Source organism: Brachycentrus maculatus, unplaced genomic scaffold (genome assembly GCF_059751285.1).
Source record: "Brachycentrus maculatus isolate JH-2025_06_01 unplaced genomic scaffold, ASM5975128v1 h1tg000134l, whole genome shotgun sequence".
In the NCBI taxonomy this organism is placed as follows: domain Eukaryota; kingdom Metazoa; phylum Arthropoda; class Insecta; order Trichoptera; family Brachycentridae; genus Brachycentrus; species Brachycentrus maculatus.
This window is the reverse complement of record NW_028280887.1, coordinates 1,533,053-1,552,900: the sequence shown is the minus strand read 5'-3', so window position 1 is coordinate 1,552,900 and position 19,848 is coordinate 1,533,053. Positions and strand designations below refer to the sequence as shown.

General features: G+C 36.7%; 1 protein-coding gene across 4 annotated transcripts in view; it reads left to right on the top strand.

The window, feature by feature from the left end:
• The window catches only part of BicC (protein bicaudal C), a 33,041-nt gene that overhangs the window by 2,717 nt on the left and 10,476 nt on the right, over window positions 1-19,848 (top strand). For 2 of the 4 annotated variants that reach the window (XM_088260403.1, XM_088260402.1), the window contains exons 3-14: window positions 2,002-2,045; window positions 2,399-2,468; window positions 3,392-3,471; window positions 8,485-8,547; window positions 9,250-9,399; window positions 10,830-10,943; window positions 11,612-11,737; window positions 14,364-14,582; window positions 15,315-15,483; window positions 16,820-17,206; window positions 18,001-18,140; window positions 18,947-19,049. In XM_088260403.1, the coding sequence (XP_088116529.1) occupies window positions 2,002-2,045; window positions 2,399-2,468; window positions 3,392-3,471; window positions 8,485-8,547; window positions 9,250-9,399; window positions 10,830-10,943; window positions 11,612-11,737; window positions 14,364-14,582; window positions 15,315-15,483; window positions 16,820-17,206; window positions 18,001-18,140; window positions 18,947-19,049 (1,665 nt within the window). Of the gene's footprint in view, window positions 1-2,001; window positions 2,046-2,398; window positions 2,469-3,033; window positions 3,316-3,391; window positions 3,472-5,447; window positions 5,482-8,484; window positions 8,548-9,249; window positions 9,400-10,829; window positions 10,944-11,611; window positions 11,738-14,363; window positions 14,583-15,314; window positions 15,484-16,819; window positions 17,207-18,000; window positions 18,141-18,946; window positions 19,050-19,848 lie in introns of those variants that run through there. The other 2 variants (XM_088260404.1, XM_088260405.1) reach the window with 2 other exon arrangements.

Genomic DNA, 19,848 nt, shown 5'->3' with positions numbered 1-19,848 from the left:
TATTTCTGTGAGCCTAAGCGGCTCATTATTAGAAATAGGTGTCAAATTGTGGTAGAGTAGATTCGAACCGAGAAACTCTGACTGAAGAGTCTGTGACACTAACCACGGAACCACAACCCACCTTAATTAATATGAAATCTGATTACAATTCTTATTAAAACCTGTAGAGAATGAAAGGATATATGAAGGTATTTTTTTAGATGGGAATAGGCCTTTGTCTGGATGTTGGATTATTGGCTAATAAATTAATATGAAAAATCACAGGACTATCGGTAACATTAATATTGAAATCTGTAGAGAAGGAAGGGAGATATGAAGTTTTTTTAGATGGGAATAGGCCTTTGTCAGGATGTTGGATTATTGGCCAATAAATTAATATGAAAAATCACAAGACTATCGATAACATTCTTATTGAAATCTCTAGAGAAGGAAGGGAGATATGAAGGTTTTTTTAGATGGAAATAGGCCTTTATCATGATGTTGAATTATTGGCTAATAAATTAGTATGAAAAATCACAAGACTATCGATAACATTCTTATTGAAATCTCTAGAGAAGGAAGGGAGATATGAAGGTTTTTTTTAGATGGAAATAGGCCTTTGTCAGGATGTTGGATTATTGGCCAATAAATTAATATGAAAAATCACAAGACTATCGATAACATTCTTATTGAAATCTGTAGGGAACTAAGGAAGATATTAAAATTTAAACTTTAGATATTTGAAAAAAAGGAAAAAAATGCGTTCGCATACGTCATAAAATTTCAGTCATCGAACGTTTTATGACGTCATATGGTTTATTGTCTATGGTTCATAGAGCTGTAATAGAAGAAGTAAGGATTGTTTGTTTACCACTAACTACCATTTAGAGCCACCAATGATTTAGTAATGACATCAACATTAAAATAACTCCATCGTTTCTGTAACGTCATTCATTGCCAACTTACGAAAATTAGGTTTTTTCGAAGGCGAATTTTCCAAAAGAAAATGATGAATGAAAATATTAATTATATAGGCTGTTATAAACACAAAACGAGTCTAATACAATCATTTATAGGTTGAGTATGTTAAATTAGATTTTCCTCCCTTCTGACAAAGAGCCATTGCATTTATAATTTACCTTGCTTATTGTGTACAAGGTTTATAGATCATTTAGTGGAGTTTTGTTTCTATTATCTAATTCAATTTGTTTTTATTTGAATCTGTATTGGGAAGATATGAAGGTTTAAACTTTAAACATTTTAATAAAACGAAAAACGGACACCGCTATACTTCATAAAATTTTACGTCATCGGGTGTGTTATGGGGCGTATACTTTTATGTATCTTCTTTATAGAGCTGAAATAGTATGTAGTGGTGTGGATTCGTTTCTGTGACGTCATTCGTTACCAACTTACAAAAACAACGTTTTTACGATGGCGAATTTTGCAAAAGAAAATGATGAATGAAAATATTGATTATATCGGCTGTTATAAACACAAAACGAGTCTAACCCAATCCTTTATAGGTTGGGTATGTTAAATTAGATATTCCTCCCGAGTGATAATACCCTATTATTAAGACCCAATATAAGATAAATTGTAAATTAATTTTTTTAACCCAGGTAACATGTGACGTGATTGAATTTGTTGATTATAATACCGTTTTTGTATTGAAAAAAAGGTTTCTTCGAAAAGGTGTTGCAATTAAAAAAGGGGTTGTGGAAAGGTTAGTTGAAAAAAAATTTTTTCAAAAAATTTTTTTTTTTAAGTCAAGTTCAACTACATATTCTAAAAAAAATCCCCTCAAAAACACATCTGACTTCTAGCGCGGCCGTTCGAGTTCTGAATTTGAAGTTTGCGGGTTCATCTTTAATATATTTAATGCTAAAAGCGTTTACTTTGTGGCTTTTCAGTTTCTTCTTTTTTCTAAAAAAAATGTTAGTTATGTTAGTATATATCCACAGATGGTGGATTGCGAGCAAAGACACGCATTGAAAATAATATTAATTAAATACTTTTCAGATAATATCAACGAAGATGAAACAGCTAACAATTTTTTTCAAAAGGTAAATATACATTTTTGTATGTATTAAACTTACAAATTTAACACATTATTTACGGCTTGCACATATTTGTGCGTTTCAGAAACCTTATATTGTGGAGGTATGCACATTTTTGTGCATTTCGGTTACCTTCAACTTCGTACACAAAAAAAAACATGTCTTAAAACGTTTAATTTCTTGGCATGTCTTTGCTGTGTAGCGGACACAAACACTATAAAACAAAAATATTATCGATTATTTTCTGTCATCATTCTTTCGATGCTATGTATTAGATTTATTCAACAAACATCACCGTAAACTATACGCTAAAGTATTGTATTTACAAGAATGTAATATTAAATATTTTTATTTTATAGGTGATGGAAGAAACATGTACAGTTATAAATTGGCCGACCCGTCTCAAAGTAGGTGCAAAATCAAAAAAAGGTAAATTTATGTATTAAAATATTCATTTTAATAGCTTAATAATTCGTAACGCAGCGATTATCAAATTCCTAACACCGTCTCATATCAATGTCAAAGTGATAACATTGCCTTCTTGTAATTATGAAAAACACTACATTCATTCAATGCAATGCAGTGGATCGACGCGGTAATAACTTTATTATTAACTACATGAAGGATCGTTACAGGTGATTGTTTTGGAATGTTATATGTTTGATGGGATACAGACGGCGAAAGTGAAAAAAAAATGAGGGTGAAGGACATTACTGCATAGTAGGAAAAGAAAATTAGAAATTTATACAATGCTAATATGTGCGAGTTTCTTGAGTTTTAAAAGTTAGTCACTAATCTATCATATAGAATGAGTAATAATATGTTTTGATAAAAACTAACAAAATTTCATTCGTCATATTTTTTTGATTGTTCATGACATTATTATACCCTTTGTTACCAATAAGTAAGTACTTTGAATAAATAATTTTCCAAACAATAATCAAAATTTGTCGGCTACTGGCAACACTAATTCCATTCATCGTTACGTTTGAAAAGCAAAATTCCAAGAATTGTCCCGTGGAGTTTTTTTCCGACGTAAAATAATTTATTGGCGCCATCATTTGATATATAAACCGATACCTTCCTATCATCACTTTGAGACGACTAATGTTCCAAGTATACTCCATTTTATCTGTATATCGTTGTCGTTAAATACTGAATATGAGAGAAATATTCGCGCTCCCCTCCCCTTCGGCGATTTACGGGTTCGAGTACAGTAATTTTATATTGAAGTACCTGCAGAATTTCATTAAGAATGAAATCATCAAAATTTCCGGTAATAACTGATTGAAGTAAGTAATTTAATCATGTTTTATTTATAATAATTTGTTTAACTAATGTAAAAATTACAGATCCTCACGTTCGAGTTGCCGGCCGTCTCGAAAGCGTTAAAATGGCCAGGGACAGGATTATGCAAATTTTGGACACAAGAGTAAGATGATTTATTGATATTATTAATTGATCTTCGAGTTTGTAATGTTTTTACAGCGTTTTATTCCCAGTTTGGGATAATGGCATCATCTTTAGCTCTGAAAGAAAAATATTTACCCCCTTGTCTTTTTAATGTCGATAAGATGGCGCGTAGATTATTTCATAGAAAGATAATTTTCTCAAATATTTCTTTAAAAATATTTCTAAACTGACACAAACCATCTAAAATCTAATAGTTTCATTGATTTTGGAAAATAAATAAGGTTTTTTTACTAAATATTCTCAATAGAATCTTTTTCCATAGAATAAAAGAGACCAATTATGACAACACTAAATATTTTGATTAGAAAATTGAGATTTTTTCTGTTTTGTTTACTTTAAAATGAAAATGATAAAGACCAAGAATGATTAAAGAAAACACTTCGTTTTTTACCACTTGAGTTTTATTAGACTACATGTTTCAGAAGTTAAACTTCCATCATTCAGGTCTGTATAATAACTATTATTATTGTTATTATACAGACCTGAATGATGGAAGTTTAACTTCTGAAACATGTTGTCTAATAAAACTCAAGTGGTAAAATACGAAGTGTTTTCTTTAATCATTGTAACATGTCTTACCACAAAGTTAATCGAAACAATAAATAAAAGACCAATTAGATTCCAAGAAGCACATACTACTGCTAGTTTGGTAGGTATTACGTTTTATTTTTTATTTTAAAAATCGTATCGAAATAAATATAATATTTAGTGCATTAATTCTCCCCGGTGTATAAATTTCAAATGTGGTGCTATAGAAGAATGCCCAAAATATCACGTATTGAGAGAGTTCTCAACAAAGATGTTTCAAGACTAATGGGAAAAGAGAGAAGTTATAGACACTGTAAAGAAACGACAATTTACGCCTCCATAGTGCAATGGTTAGCTTGCTAGGCTACCATGCTGGAGGTCTCGGGTTCGATTCCCAAGAGGGTCAAAATAAACATTAGTGATTTTTCAGTATAATATTTATTTACTCTATTACCCTGGACTGGTACCTGAAGCCCAAGGCTGATCACCTTTCTTTCGTGTATTTAACAATCAAGATAACACATCTTTCATACTATGCAGTACTCCATGCACCATTAGGTGCGGATAAGAGTTAGAAGAAGATATTGTAAATAAGTAATGTTATTGAATAATCTTTTTTTTTTTACTGAAAAGAAATATTTGTGTTTTTATTATTTACAAAAATACTTCATTTTCACGCTATTCCTGTGAGCCTAAGCGGCTCATTATTAGAAATAGGTATCAAATTGTGATAGAGTGGGTTCGAACTGAGAAACTCTGAATCAAGAGTTCAAGACACTAACCGCGGAACCACAACCAACACAGTACAATACAACTATAAATAAAGAAAAATTAATAACTGCTATATGCATTATTATTAGAAAGAAGAAAAAAATGACACTTACGAAATGTGATGTTGGAGGCGCATGCTCCGAATTCCATGGACAGCTAGACGCACCAATGAGTCCATTAACAAGGAACTACACTTGGTTGGCTTGACTCTGGCCAATGCCTGTACACAACGGATTCTCCAGTTCTTTGGATACGTTGCGCGTGACAACGAGGATAGCCTGGAGAAGAGAGGGAGAGGAAGATCCTACACAATGGAATGATCAAGTTAAGGCAGCAGCAGGCACCTCGGTGGTTGGAGCGCTACGTGCAGCGCAGTCAAGGGATAACTGGAGAAGTCATTGCTTCCACAAGGGTCACAGCCCTCAGTAATGAGGAATAAAAAGAAGAAGAGACTTGCTTAGTAAGACACACATTTTGACAGCGTGACACGACTGGAGACGACTACCTAAAAATGGATATATTGCACTCAAAAATTATTTTCCCAGACTTCCATATTCTTCTTCATGTATGTTGAGATGTCAACAGGTGCTTTTTATTTATATAATGTTATATCATATTTATTGTATGATTTTACAGAACTCCTCCACCGTAATGCGGAAATACTCCACAGGTTAATATGTAAATTTTTTAGAAGTTTTGCTTGAATTCACCGTTTTAACAAATGCTGCTTATGGTCCCTTCTATGTAAATACCACTCTTTTGTGCACTTATAGTTTTATTTTTTATTTTATTTGGGAAGTTTAATATTAATTTTAATATTTTCTAATCAACACTCATACAAAAGTGTGGCTAAATCTAAGAACATACTAAATGTGTGTGGATGCAAACCGATTGGGTATTTCTGTCTCTTTCTAGCGCATTTAACATCTACCAAGTTACCAACACTGTCGACACACTCGATTTCTCAGTATGTCATGTGAAATGCACTATTTGTCCTCACATAATTAAATTTATTTATGTAAGGCTGAACGAGGAATAATTGAAAAGATTAGAAAGAGCTCTTTGCGGTGGTATGGACATGTGGAGCGAATGGATAGCGAGAGAATGACTAAGAAAATATATGTGGCGAATGTGAGAGGGAAAACAGAATGTGGACGACCGAAAAAGACTTGGCACGATCAGATCAATCAGAACCTAAAATCTGGCGGTGTCAAAAGTCTGCGTAATCGGAGGGCATGTATGACTAGATGTATGGATGTGAAGGAGGCTAGGAGTGTATGTCAGGACAGAAGAGTGTGGCGTTCCACCCTCTCTGCCTACCCCTGCGGGGAAACGGCGTGATGGTAGTAGTAGTAGTAGTAGTAGTAATTAAATTTACCAATTTGATGGGTTTTCACTTCAAATTGGACATTTTACAAACCAAATTGGGCGCCTTAAAATCAAATTGGACGCCTCACAAATCAAATTAGGCATATTACAAAACAAATTGGACGCCTTACAAACCTAAATGAACACTTTACAAATCAAGCGAGCCTAAAAGATTTCACTCACGAATTGCATGAAATTATAATAACTCATCAAAAAGAGTACTCACAAGTACGAATAGCCTTTCAAACTTATAAAGTTAGAGGCTAAGCAGGGACATAATAAGCGGTGTTGCATGAGTCGTAGCTAGATTTCAGAGCCACTCAGATGTTAGGTAATTCAAAAAAACACTTAATAAATTACACAATGCATTTTTGTGTAAAAAAGATATCAAATTCCAATATTTTTAAGCCCATTTTTATTTTTGATTTGGATTTCTATATTTATTTGGCCAATTTGTAAGACTCACCAATCATGAATACTGGGTGATATGTTTATATATGTGAAGAAAAGTAAATATTGAATAAATGACATCATTCTAGATGCATAATGATTGGATGCGTAGCCACTTAAAGAGTATTGGCACCCAATTTAGTGAGGTTAGCGGGATGACAGTAATGTTAACTGGAGAGCAATCAACTCTACTGACAGATTTAAAGCTGTAACTGTGCCCAATATTGCGTGTGTCATATTGCACTTATCACTGTTTGAATAATAGTTTAACTAACTCTTCCTTCCCGAACTAACTACTACACATTGCTTGTAATAACGTCAATATCTCGATAAATATATTAAATAATATAACATTTTGACTGTGTTCAAATACCAGAGGGGGTGAAAATAAATATTACCGATTTTACACTCTAATATTTATTTAATATTACCTTGGATTGGTCCCTGAAGCGCAAGAGTAAACACCTTGCCTTCATTTAAGTAACAATCAAGACAACACTGTGTCAATATCATGTAGTGCCCTATGCACCATTGGGTGCGGATAAGGATTAGAAGAAAAAGAAGAATACCACTTAAAAACTCAACTTCACGACTATTTCTTAACTGCAGTCTATAGTTGACCCGGGAATGATTATTCCAAAACCAGTAGTACACTGAATGGAGCGGAAATGCGTTTTGTTACACAAATGTGCGGCAAAATGTTGTACGATAGGTGTTTGAATGGTGATATAATGAAGCAATAGAAAAATTATCCAGTGTGGTTTTAGTGTTTAAATACGACCACAGATGGCAGTATAAGTGTCATTTTAGAAATAAATGTCACCGGGTTTTATTGTAGTTACAACTGCGGCCGTTCATATATGCCCATACGCCTTGAGAAATGTTTTGTTTGCCCATTGATACTCACGGACAAGTTGATTGGTTACTTCAAATTACTGACAATACGCATCAAAAATACCAAAGTTGTCAGATATAAAAATTCAAAGTTAAGTCAAATTTATCTATGCCATGTAGTTATTGTTTTATCTATCCACCGTGATTGACCACTTGGATGCTTATCTTCATTCTGTTCTCTTAGGTGGTTATGGGTACTATTAGTGCTTGTGTTTTTTTTTGTTGTATGTTTTTTGCACGTTGCCTGCTGAATTTTTATTTAAGGGCAGTTTTTTTAAATTTCTGGTAATGAAATAATGCATTCTTATGTAAGAAATTTTCAGGTTTTTATGATTTTTTAAGTTTCTTATTGAACTAAGATAATTTTTGACTACTTTTAATTACCAGTCCAATGTGGAATCTCATTAAAGGATTTTTACCTCGTAGGTCCCGTGTTGAATGTCATTCAATTTTTTTTCATTACTAGCATTATTAACTTAAAATACAAGCTCACATTTTTTTCACCTGTATCTATTGCAACAGTATGTGGAGCATAGGAACAAATGAATTTCTGCCCGCTTATAATATTTACTTGTAATTATTTGCCTCTGCGGTGTATTGGTCAGCACGCTGGGCTACCGTACTGGAGGTCCTGGGTTCGATACCCAGTTGGGGGCAAATAAATATAAGTGTTTTTTTTTCACTCTAATATTTATTCAATATTACCCTGGACTGGTAACCTGAAGCGAACGGCTGATCACCTTTCCTTCGTGTGTTAATTATCAAGACTGTGTTTATATGATGCAGTGCCCTATGCACCATTGGTTGCGGATAAGGGAATAAGAAGGAATTATTAACTCAAAATGTAAGCTCACATTTTTTCACATGTATCTATTACAACAGTATGTGGAGCATAGGAACAAATGAATTTCTGCCCAGTTATAATATTTATAAATTATTAATTATTTGACCATTATTCCAGTGCAATCGAGTGACGATGAAGCTTGATGTTAGCTACACGGATCACTCCCATATAATTGGAAAGGTGAGATATATTCCCATAATATCAACTTAAATACTTAATTGTCCATATCTGTTCCCCCTTGTATCCTCCCAAAGTCAGGTACCCGTCCCGTACGTACATGTGACATAACTGAATTTAACAAACTAAATCATCAAAATGCACTTACGGCAAAGTAATAAAGCATGTTTTACAGCAGGTACATACTCGCATACAATGCAGTAAACTACGAAACTTAAGCTTGAGTAAAAAGTCCGTGATTGTCAAGGGGCATTGCCCCGGAACGTCGGATAACAGCTACTCTACTGTACAAATATGCGAAGTGGGATGGTTTTTTACCACCTCAGTAAAATAACTCGAAACACAAAGGTTCATATGACACTACCTCCCACCTATCTTAACAGTTCACTGATAAGCGTCGCATGCATACTTTGCGAATCTGTCTTGGATTTGCCAGTGCACAATTATTTACTTGTAAAACTTGTAAAGCTTTTAATTTAAGAAAAATATTGTGTAACTCTTTTTTTCTGTCTCAAATTCTGTGCCTCAAAGAGTCAAAAGGTCAAGAGCCACATGCGGCTCCGGAGTCACACTTTGCCGGCCCGTAGCCTAGCCGACTGATGCTCCTTTTCCTGATCATAGTATTGACCGTGCGTTGCTTCTATGCCATATTTCTGCAGTATTTACCAAGTAAAATTTTAATATTTTTTTTGTTTTTTCCTACAGGGTGGTTTGACCATAAAGCGCGTGATGGAGGAGACGGGGTGTCACATCCACTTCCCGGACTCCAACAGGTCCAATCCCATGGAGAAGAGTAACCAGGTCTCCATCGCCGGAGACATGGACACCGTGGAACGGGCTAGAGCTAGAGTCAGGGTATGCTGTCGCTACATTACCAGCTATCTTCATACCCACACTTATATATTCTTCTTCATCTATGTCGAGATGTCAAAATAGTCTTTATATTGCACGGAAACTTGTCGTAACAATAATACTTAACGTTCCAAGATGGATTTCCACATATTTAACAAAATAAAACTCATGAGAGACAAACAACTATATCAAGGGTGGCCGACCCGCGGCCCGCCCGGTGTCTACTTGCGGCCTGCGGAGCATTTCACATATTTTTTCTTTAAGTGTACATAAAACCACCAAAAGAACATTTCACCGTGCGTAGTTCAGATCATATCCCATATATGGGAGTATTTCACTATCGTGACAATTTCAAGACCCATAAAATGGCGTCAAGTAGTAAAGACATTGGACCAAAGAAAATAAGAGTAACAGAAGAACTGAGAAGTTTTCTGATAATTTTTGTACATATTACCTAACTCTAATTTCATAAATATGTTTGATTTTCATTTTCGTTGTATCTTCAAAAAAAATCTGGCCCGGCTGCTAAAAAGGTTGGCCACCTATGAACTATATGCTTAAATAATCCTTTCACATGGGTTTAAAAAGTACATGAAAACAACACTCTCCTTAGCATTCATCTTTCACTTTGTGCAATACCACTTAATTTCTTCAAGATTATTCCAGTTTCGGAATAATCATTCCATCATCAACACAAAGTGAACGGTGAGTGATAGGAGAAGTGTTATACCGCCATTCAGTGTTACCATACCACAAAGTTAATAATGCTTTTAACCGGATCCACGCGGCTCGCATAACCGTATGTGTTTTAACAAGACATGCCCCATACGCGGCTGACATAAGCGTTTGTGTTTTCACTTTGCTCCAAGTTTCAAACCTCAGTTCAACTTGGAGGGATTTTTTCATGGTGTGGAACTTTGGATAAAATAATACGTCAATCCTCGGCCTTATGATGCTTTGATTTATTTATGTTACGATCTAATTTGTTTATATTACGATATATTTCAACAATAATGTGACACACGTGTATTATAGAGTACCAAAAAGGCACAATGAATCCCATTGAACGTTTTGGTTTAGGAAAATAAATCGTTTCATAACTAAATACATGATAAAAGTAATCATTTAAAAAACGGCGAAATACCGCCGCGCACGGGCGTCTCTTAGGAACAAAGTTAACGCGTTTAAAAGGTTAATATACAAAATACACAATAAAACACCTCACAGCTAAATGACACAAATATTGTTATCAAACATTTGTAAAATTGGGAACATTTGCATTTGAGAGTGTGTTCTCGAGACATTGGACCAATTCTCAAACCTTAGCTTTCACTTATTTCGATAATGATGTTGAATACACCAAAACATGTGTCACAACAGATTCATTAATGTGTACTGTTCAATTTTGTTAATTTTGTTGATGTTCATTTCAGGCATTGACTCCGCTTATCTTCAGCTTTGAGCTACCGATCATGAGCTCTTCTCAGCCATTACCCGACGCCTCATCTCCCTACGTGGTGGAAATTCAAGAGAAGTACAACGTTCAGGTTGTACCATCAAATCCTTTCTATATCTTCATCAATCTTTCCATCCCTAAAAGCCCAGTGTTTATAATTCTTCGTAAAAATCAGGAGTCTAAAAGACCCGAAAGGAGGTGGATCTCCTGGCTGAAGAAGCTGAGAGACTGGTTTGAGAAGAGTACCACAGACTCGTTTAGTCCAGATAATCCTGATGAAAGCCAACTTCTAAAATATCAACCAGAAAAAATTAAGCAGTATTATTATTAGAAATATCTAAGGTATTTCATAATTTTTTTAAAATGATTTTGTGCCCATATACAAGATTATAAATATTTTTTTCATTCATTCAAACCCTTATCCGCACCCGCAAGGGCACTGCATCATATAAACGCAGTGTTATCTTGATCATTAACATGAAGGAAAGGTGATCAGCCCTCCGCTTCAGATACCAGTCCAGGGTAATATTGAATAAATATTTGAGTGAAAAAATCACTTATGTATATATATTTATATGACCCTCCCTGGGAATCGAACCCGGGACCTCCAGTACGGTAGCTGAGTGTGCTGACCATTACACTACGGAGGCGGATTCTTAACTGAGTCAATATTTTTTGAAAAGTTCAGGGTGAAGGACATTACTGTATATGAAGGAAAATGGAATATAATACATACTGAACTCGATTTCATATTATTAGGTGATGTTGCGCACGAGGCCGAAGCTCCACGCCACTCTGGTCATGGTGAAGGGCCAGCAGTGGGAGGTGCAGGGGACCATGCAAGCCACCACGCTCCTCATCAACTACATGTGCGGAAACCTAGCAGTAAGTCCTATCAGCTTATCCTCACAAACGTATTCAACCTCGCTATGACAGTACAAGAACAAGTCGCTCACTCCTTTCAAGAACGTCATAAATCAAAAATTGTCAATTTTCAGTTGTGCAAGTTTTCGGAATGCCCAGAAAATGTACTATATCCCAGCAAAGAGGCATATTTTTAACTTAATATTTTCCCCCTTCAGGGCAGAAAGTGTTGTTTTTGCATTTTGAATAAAAGGTATTGTTTAATTATTTATTTTAAATATACTAAATATTTTTCAAATGTAGAAAAAAACCTTCAGGTTTTACCTAAAAAGATCTGTTGCACAGTAAAAAGTTCAATAAGTGGCTTGATATTTATTTTTAATACATCGTATTATGTTTTTAAACTTTAAAAACGTTCTCCTGAAAAATCAAGTTTTTTGATTTATGACGTTCTTGAAAGGAGCGAGCGAAGTGTGTGCAATCTCATTTGTATCAATCTCATAAGGGTTAAAAATCGACTAACAAGTAAATCCTGCTCACTCAATGTCCAACTCCTTTTTACGCCATCCGCATAACACTGCAAATCAAACAACTTGCTGACTCAAATGACGACCTCCGGTATTGAAACTAGTAGAGCAGGGCTGTGATATATTTTTTTTCATTCCATTTCAAACCCTTATCCGCACCTCGATGGTGCATAGGGCACTGCATCATATAAACACAGTGTTATCTTGATCGTTAACACATGAAGAAAAGGTGATCAGCCCTCCGCTTCAGGTACCAGTCCAGGGTAATATTGAATAAATATTAGAGTGAAAAAATCACTTATATTTATTTAATCCCCCCTGGGAATCGAACCCGGGACCTCCAGTACAGGAGCTAGCGTGCTGACCATTACACTATGGAGGTGGACACAATATATATTTTGTGTGATATATTTAGTTGTGGAATATATGTATTATATTTGTAATAAATGTAAACATGTATCTGTTTGAAGAATATCACAGCTTTACACAACTTACTTTTCGCGGAAACAAAATTGGTTTAATGATCTTTGTTTCTCTCATTTCTCTTTGACAGTATTTTTGCAACTGAAGTTTTATTGTAAGTAATTAGAATATAAATGATCATTTAATTTTAAATAGCGATGTACACAACTTTTTGAAACAAAAAATATGTAAAATGGATCAAAAATCTTTGCACAACCCTGAAGGAATCACTAACATTCTGCCAAAAATGTATCTGATACTTTTATTAATCATGATGTCAGATCCGGTATTTCTTGCTAGAGTACTGAGTAGAGTAATTTATCCGATATATCGGATAAATTATTTAAAAAATATATTAAACACCTGAATAATACAACTTATTGAGGTTTTTTTCATTACACACCACTGGTTTTGAAAACTACAATTTTTTTTAAATAATGAACATATCATTCCATAAAATGCCGAATCAATAAATAATATTGGATAAATCATTATTATCTTCGGTCTAGATTAGGTAATACACTTCGGACGGGTGTTTTATACATATAGTTAAGACCTTACACAAAGAAATCGGTATATAATATTCATATAAACACATTGGACAATTCCTTCTGTTCTGCCTTTGAAATGAGGCCAGCGCAGAAGGTAAAAATACCCTTTCCGTCCTTCAGCATCAATCGACCGAATACGTAGAAATACCTTTCCCGTCCATAGTGTGTTATAACCCATTGTACTACTAATAGAGATGACAAAATTAGTTCATACAACACTATATAATTTTGACACAATTTTTTATGACAATAACATTAAAAGTAAATTACACACAAAATAAAAATGGTAAAACATAAAAGCATATTTTTTGTTGTTGTTCGTAAGCTAGATCATTATGAGTCATCCGCAGGTAGTTATGGAAGTGTGTTCAGTTCAGAGTTGTGAAAGCTATTGTCATTCAATTTTAATGTAAAAAAAATCACTTCAAAGACACACTGGCGAATCGCCGGCGTCATTCAGTGACAAATTGACCTTGGCCGGCGATTCGACGGCTTTGTGTCGCAATGGGTTAAGATCATTTTCAATCCTATTATATATTTATAAGAACCTCTCATGCATATTTATTGTAACTGCAGACAGTTGGTAGAATTCCATACTGAATTGTTGGGTAATATATCCAAAATTAAACAAGGTTTATTTGGTTGAATTCTATATTTATTTATGTATATGTTAATACGTGACGCTGTGGCAGCCTACACATATAATGTACATCGAATATGGCAACTCAAGCTCAACGTAGCGAGCTACCTTCACGAGACCAGAAAAGAACGGAACGAGCGAGCCCGCGACACTTCGTCGCCACCCGTCCTCAGATCGACACGTACTTCAACTGTTCTCATATTAGAGTCACGCGATTATCCTTAAGTATTTTCTTGATTGTAATTTGATAGAACTAAATAAATTTGTGTTAAAAGTAATCCGCTTTCATCTTGCTTCCCTTCTGATAAATTAAAGTGGTATTCAACTAGAAACCATAACGCGTTTCGTCTTAGGACATTATCAAACACTCCGACAGAGTGTTTCACACCTCTCATGCTATTAGCAAGTCCCGTCTTTCCGTTTTTTGAAGCCCCCAGTGTCTGTGATTGTCGGTTGGTCCATTGCAGCAACAGACCCTGGTGCAGATGTCGCTAGAGATCACCCCGATGCACCACCAGGTGGTGATGGGGCGCGCGGCCGGGCAGCTCAAGGCCATCATGTCCAACACCAAGACGCAGATCATGTTCCCCGACGCCACCGACCCCAACATCCCCATGCTCAAGAAGAGCAACGTCACCATCACCGGCAGCATCGAGGACGTCTACCTCGCCAGGCAACAACTCGTGGTAACTCCATAACTATCCAACTCACCATCGCAGCGCTTCACCGCACTTCTCAAATTTCCAACGTTGTATTTGTATTCTCAATATTATTAATATTTAAAGCATTTACTTTGTGGTTAGTCATTTTTACTTTTATATTTTTTTTTACAAAAATGTTAGTAATATTATTATATAACAACTCACCGAGATTTTTATGTCTACCGGTTTTGAGATGTACCTGTCTCTTCGTCGGGACAATGACTATCACAGCATGCAAACAATACTACCTGTCACCACCATATGCAACCAAAATCGCACGTGAGAAATATTTTGTGTAGTTATAAGTGTGTGAATAGTGCTATGGTGGTGATGGGTAGTATTGTTTGCATGCTGTCCTGACGAAGAGACGGGTATGTCTCGAAACCACTAGACATAAAAATCTCAGTGAGCGGTAATATACTAACATTAGTTACATTTTTGTAAAAAAATATAAAAGTTGCATTTGTGTTTTAATTGACACCTTTCTTCCACATGCGAGTTCTCGGCAACATCTATGGTTTATATTTATAGGTGTTTTAACTTGATATGAAATATCTAACATTTTTTTTAATGAAAGGAGATAGAAGTCTGAGCATCGCAGGGCTTACGACCTGGCATTTGGCTGGCTTAAGTGATCACTTGGGATGGAAGAACCAAAGAGGATGTCATCTCAGATTGGAATTTAAGGATTGGGTGTTTTGCGCTTGACGCTTGCAGGGAAGCCTGCCGCTGGTGATAATGTTTGACCTGCCCGAGGAGATCCGGGAGATCCAGTCGGACCACCTCACCAGCCTCATGCAGAACCTCAATGTCTACATCAACATCCGCCAGAAGCCCAAGCTCTGCACGCTCTCCGTCATCATCAAGGGAATCGAGAGAAACGCCAGTAAGTAACTTTTAATTTTATAGGATTTTTACCAGGAACTAAAAATTGAAAAAATTAATATGTACTTTTATTGGTCAAAATTGCAAATTAAATTTGCTTCGACTAATAATGATAATAAAACCCTTATCCGCACCCCAATGGTGCATAGGGCACTGCGTCATATAAACGCAGTGTTATCTTGATAGTTTACACATGAAGGAAAGGTGATCAGCCCTCCGCTTCAGGTACCAGGCCAGTGTAATATTGAATAAATATGACTGTGAAAAAATCACTTATATTTATTTTACCCCCCTTGGGAATCGAACCCGGGACCTCCAGAACGGTAGCCGAGCGTGCTGACCATTACACTACGGAGGCTGACACATTTTTTTTTTTTTTGCTTCGACTAGCATTTGAATATTTGTCAAATACGGTTTGCGATCTATGAAAGCAAATGTATTTCTAAGGACTTGTGTGTATATTGTTTACAAACATTACTGTTTACATGTAAAATTTTGACAAATAAAAGTGCATCTATACATTTTTTAATTATTAGTTTGCAGTAAATATAATTTATGTAAATAAATAGTTCAAATATGAAATCAATACATATAGCTATTTACGTATTTCTGGGACTGATTGATTGGCATTAGGTCGCTTAAGGTTGGTACAGAAATTATGAATATTTCCTTTAAAGTGTGCATTTTTTGCTATTAGTACAAATATGGTCTTTAAACAAAAAAGTAAATAAAGTGAAAAAGCTAATACGAAAAGTGAACGATGAATGCTAAGGAGAGTGTTATACTACCATACTTACTTCAGCCTTCTTCTTGTGTCCAGTATTGATCGAAGACCTCCCTCTTGGGCTTCCACAGTTGTCTGTTGGACGCGTGTCTCTTCCAGCGCAGGCCCGCCACATTCCTAATGCCATTGGACCATATTGTCTGGGGCCTACCTACGCTTCTGCGTCCTGTTCTAGACCTCCAGTCAAGCACCGCACATCCTCGCATCTATCCTCAGACATATAGTTAGTGTATTAGGCTACTGTGCTGGAAGTCCCGGGTTCTATTCCCAGGGGGGGTGAAAATGAATATTAGTGATTTTACACTCTAATATTTATCTGTTACTACCCTGGACTGGTCTCTAAAGTGCAGAAGTGATCACGATGCCTTCATATAAGTAACGATCAAGATAACACTGCTTCAATATGTTGCAGTGCCCTATGCACTATTGGGTGCGGATCAGGGTTAGAAGAGGAAGATCCTCAGTCATAAGTGCCACATGACCTGCCCAGTTCCACTTTTTTCCTCTGATCATCAAGCTGATTTAGTCATATTTGTGTTTTGTCCGTTGTCAGACGATATCTATGAAGCAAGGCGCCACCTGCTGAACCTGCAGGAGAAGGCGGTGGTGGCGAGCATCCCCGAGAGCTACCAGATCCCCATCCTGCCGGGCAGCCACTACAGCCCCTTCTCCCCGGGCCAGCTGGCGCCGGCCTCCCCGGGCGCGCCGGGCGCGCTGGGCCTGCAGGGGCTGGCGGGGCGCGCGCACCCGCCGCCGCTGCGCCTGCCCGAAGGGCCGCCTACGCCCGGCGGCTACGCCAGCCCGCTATCCCCGCTCAGCCTGAGCCCCTGGGGGCTGCTGCCGCCCTCGCCGCGCGACCCGCCCGGCGCCGGCGTCTTCCAGTACACGCTCACCAACCCCTCGCCCACCTACCTGCACAGCCCGCAGCAGACTCTCTGGGGTAAGACGACTAAAGGTGGGGACTGACCGGAGCATTTCATAGTACTCGGAACGAACTCGGCCTGCTGTACTGACTATACGAATGCTCGGTCGTAACGTGTTACGTTACGACCAAATGACTCTGGTCAGTCTCTCCACCATTAATGTATTTAAACACATTGTTTGCGGCAAACGCTTGACTGATGAATTTTAATGAAGATTTTATTTGAAAAAAGGGTAGATTTTTTTAAATATTTATTTCTGATAATAAGAATTCAGAAGTTAACTCACAAAAACAGGACAGGAAAGTATTTCTATCCGTTCGTTCATTTTATGTTTCAGGACGGGAAGGGAATTTTTACCTTCTGCACCGACCTCTTTTTAAAGTCAGAAAACAAGGAATTACCGTTAGGGTTTTGTTGTTACCGACATCCGACATACTGGTGGGAGACAAAATTCTAATAAATGTTATAAACAAAACACGATCATGATTTCTTGTAATATTTGTGACATAATGAATTTAAAATGGATGAATTTAAGTAGCGTATTACAATGATGATCCCCAGTAGACGATTCCATAATTTCAAGCGTTTGTTTGTTTTTAACAATATGTTTTCCCAAGATAGTTTCTTATTTTTTCAATAAAAATTAGTTAAATTTATTTATTTGTGAATATTATTGAACAGGAACTTTAGAAACACATGCTACTAAGCAGCAGTTAGTCAATAATAGAACGCTTTTATGCAAATAATGAGCGTGTGTATCTAGACCTCAACTATCCTCGGCCAGTTGAAGATGCGTCTCTTCACATTGCAGGTCTCCCCAATATGATGTCGGGCGGCGGCATGATGAGCCACCTGCAGCAGCAGCTGGGAGTGCAGCACTACCAGCTGGGGGTGCCCGGCTCCTCGGACCGCATGCACACCCACTCCATGTCCAGCTCCGGAAGCCAACCGGTAACTCTTAGCCACAATTTTGTCGGTTGCCAGCGACCAGCCTCTGAGTGAAGGAGAGCTTTTAGTTGCCAGTAATCAACCCCTGGTCCGCTTCCGGGGTGTAATGGTTAGCATGTTTAGTTACCATGCAGGAGGTCCCAAATTCGATTCCCAGGGGGGGTGAAAATAAATAAATTTACTCCCTGAAGCGCAGGAGTGATCACCTTGGTTTCATATAAGTAACGATCAATATAACACTGCGTCAATATGATGCAGAGCACCATTTGGTACGGATAAGAGTTAGAAGAAGAAGAAGAGAATCGACCCCTGAGAAAGGAGGGCTTTAATTCTCACTAAATAAAAATGAATGAAAGTAGACTGAGTGAAGTCAAAATGCAATCTCTCAGACAAATGTGACAAAATGATGTATAGTAGATGCTTGAATGATGATACAAGGAAAGAGTGTAAGGCCAAGATAAGTATTATCGATAAAATTATGGAATGTGGAATGAATCAGTGAAGAAAGAACAGTAAAAAAAATTATGCAGCGAATGTAGTTGGAAATAGAAGCAGACGATCAAGTATTTCAAATAATTGGTAGTGGTCAGGTCAGGAGTCGGAACAATCGGCGGGTATGTATGAGGAGATGCATGTATGTGAAAGAGCCAAAGATTATTTGCAAAGACAGATTGGTGTGGTGTTCTTTTCTCTCAGCCTACTTCTATATTAGTTAGTAATAAAAATAAAGCAGGCATTAGCACCGAACCTACAATTTCGAAATTTGATTTTAAATGTTTCTTAGCTAACGGTTCTGTTACATGTTTCAGAATTCCCTGGGCCAGCTACTGAACAACAGTTCCCAGGCGAGCAGCGGCTATCACAGCAATTTCACCGGCAGCTCCGCGTCCCTCGATGTGCACAGTGTCTCTGGTAATCTTCATCGACAAATCCTTTTCATATCTTCACTTATTATGCCACCCTACCCTGAACATTGGCAATCACCGTGACAATTTTTAATTTGTCATTCAATTGTATGAATGAGTTCCAAAAATTTGGGTAGTGTGGTTGTCAATCATGAGTAAACGGGCATTATGGGAAAGCTTCCCTTAGGAGTTATTCAAAAGATTTCAATTATTTATATCTCAACATATTGTGGCTATACTGGCAAAAAATATTAACTCTAAAATTCCTATTTTAACCTTTTAAACGCGTTAACTTTGTTCCTAAGAGACGCTCGTGCGCGGCTGTATTTTGCCGTTTTTTAAATGATTACTTTTATCATGTATTTAGTTATGAAACGATTTATTTTCCTAAACAAAAACGTTCAATGGGATTCATTGTGCCTTTTTGGTACTCTATAATACACGTGTGTCACATTATTCTTGAAATATATCGTAATATAAACAAATTAGATCGTAACATAAATAAATCAAAGCACGCATCGTGTGTCACTCTTACCCTCTGGCCATGCGTAGCGTCGAGAGTGAGACAGATATAGGGCATGATTATGGCGCGGACTAATTACCGACCGCAAGAAAAATCAGGGATCTGTTGTTTTATTTATCCTTGTGATATTACAAATTATTAGTCAGATATATCAACAGATGTCATAAGGCCGAGGATTGACGTATTATTTTATCCAAAGTTCCACACCATGAAAAAATCCCTCCAACTTGAACTGAGGTTCGAAACTTGGAGCAAAGTGAAAACACAAACGCTTATGTCAGCC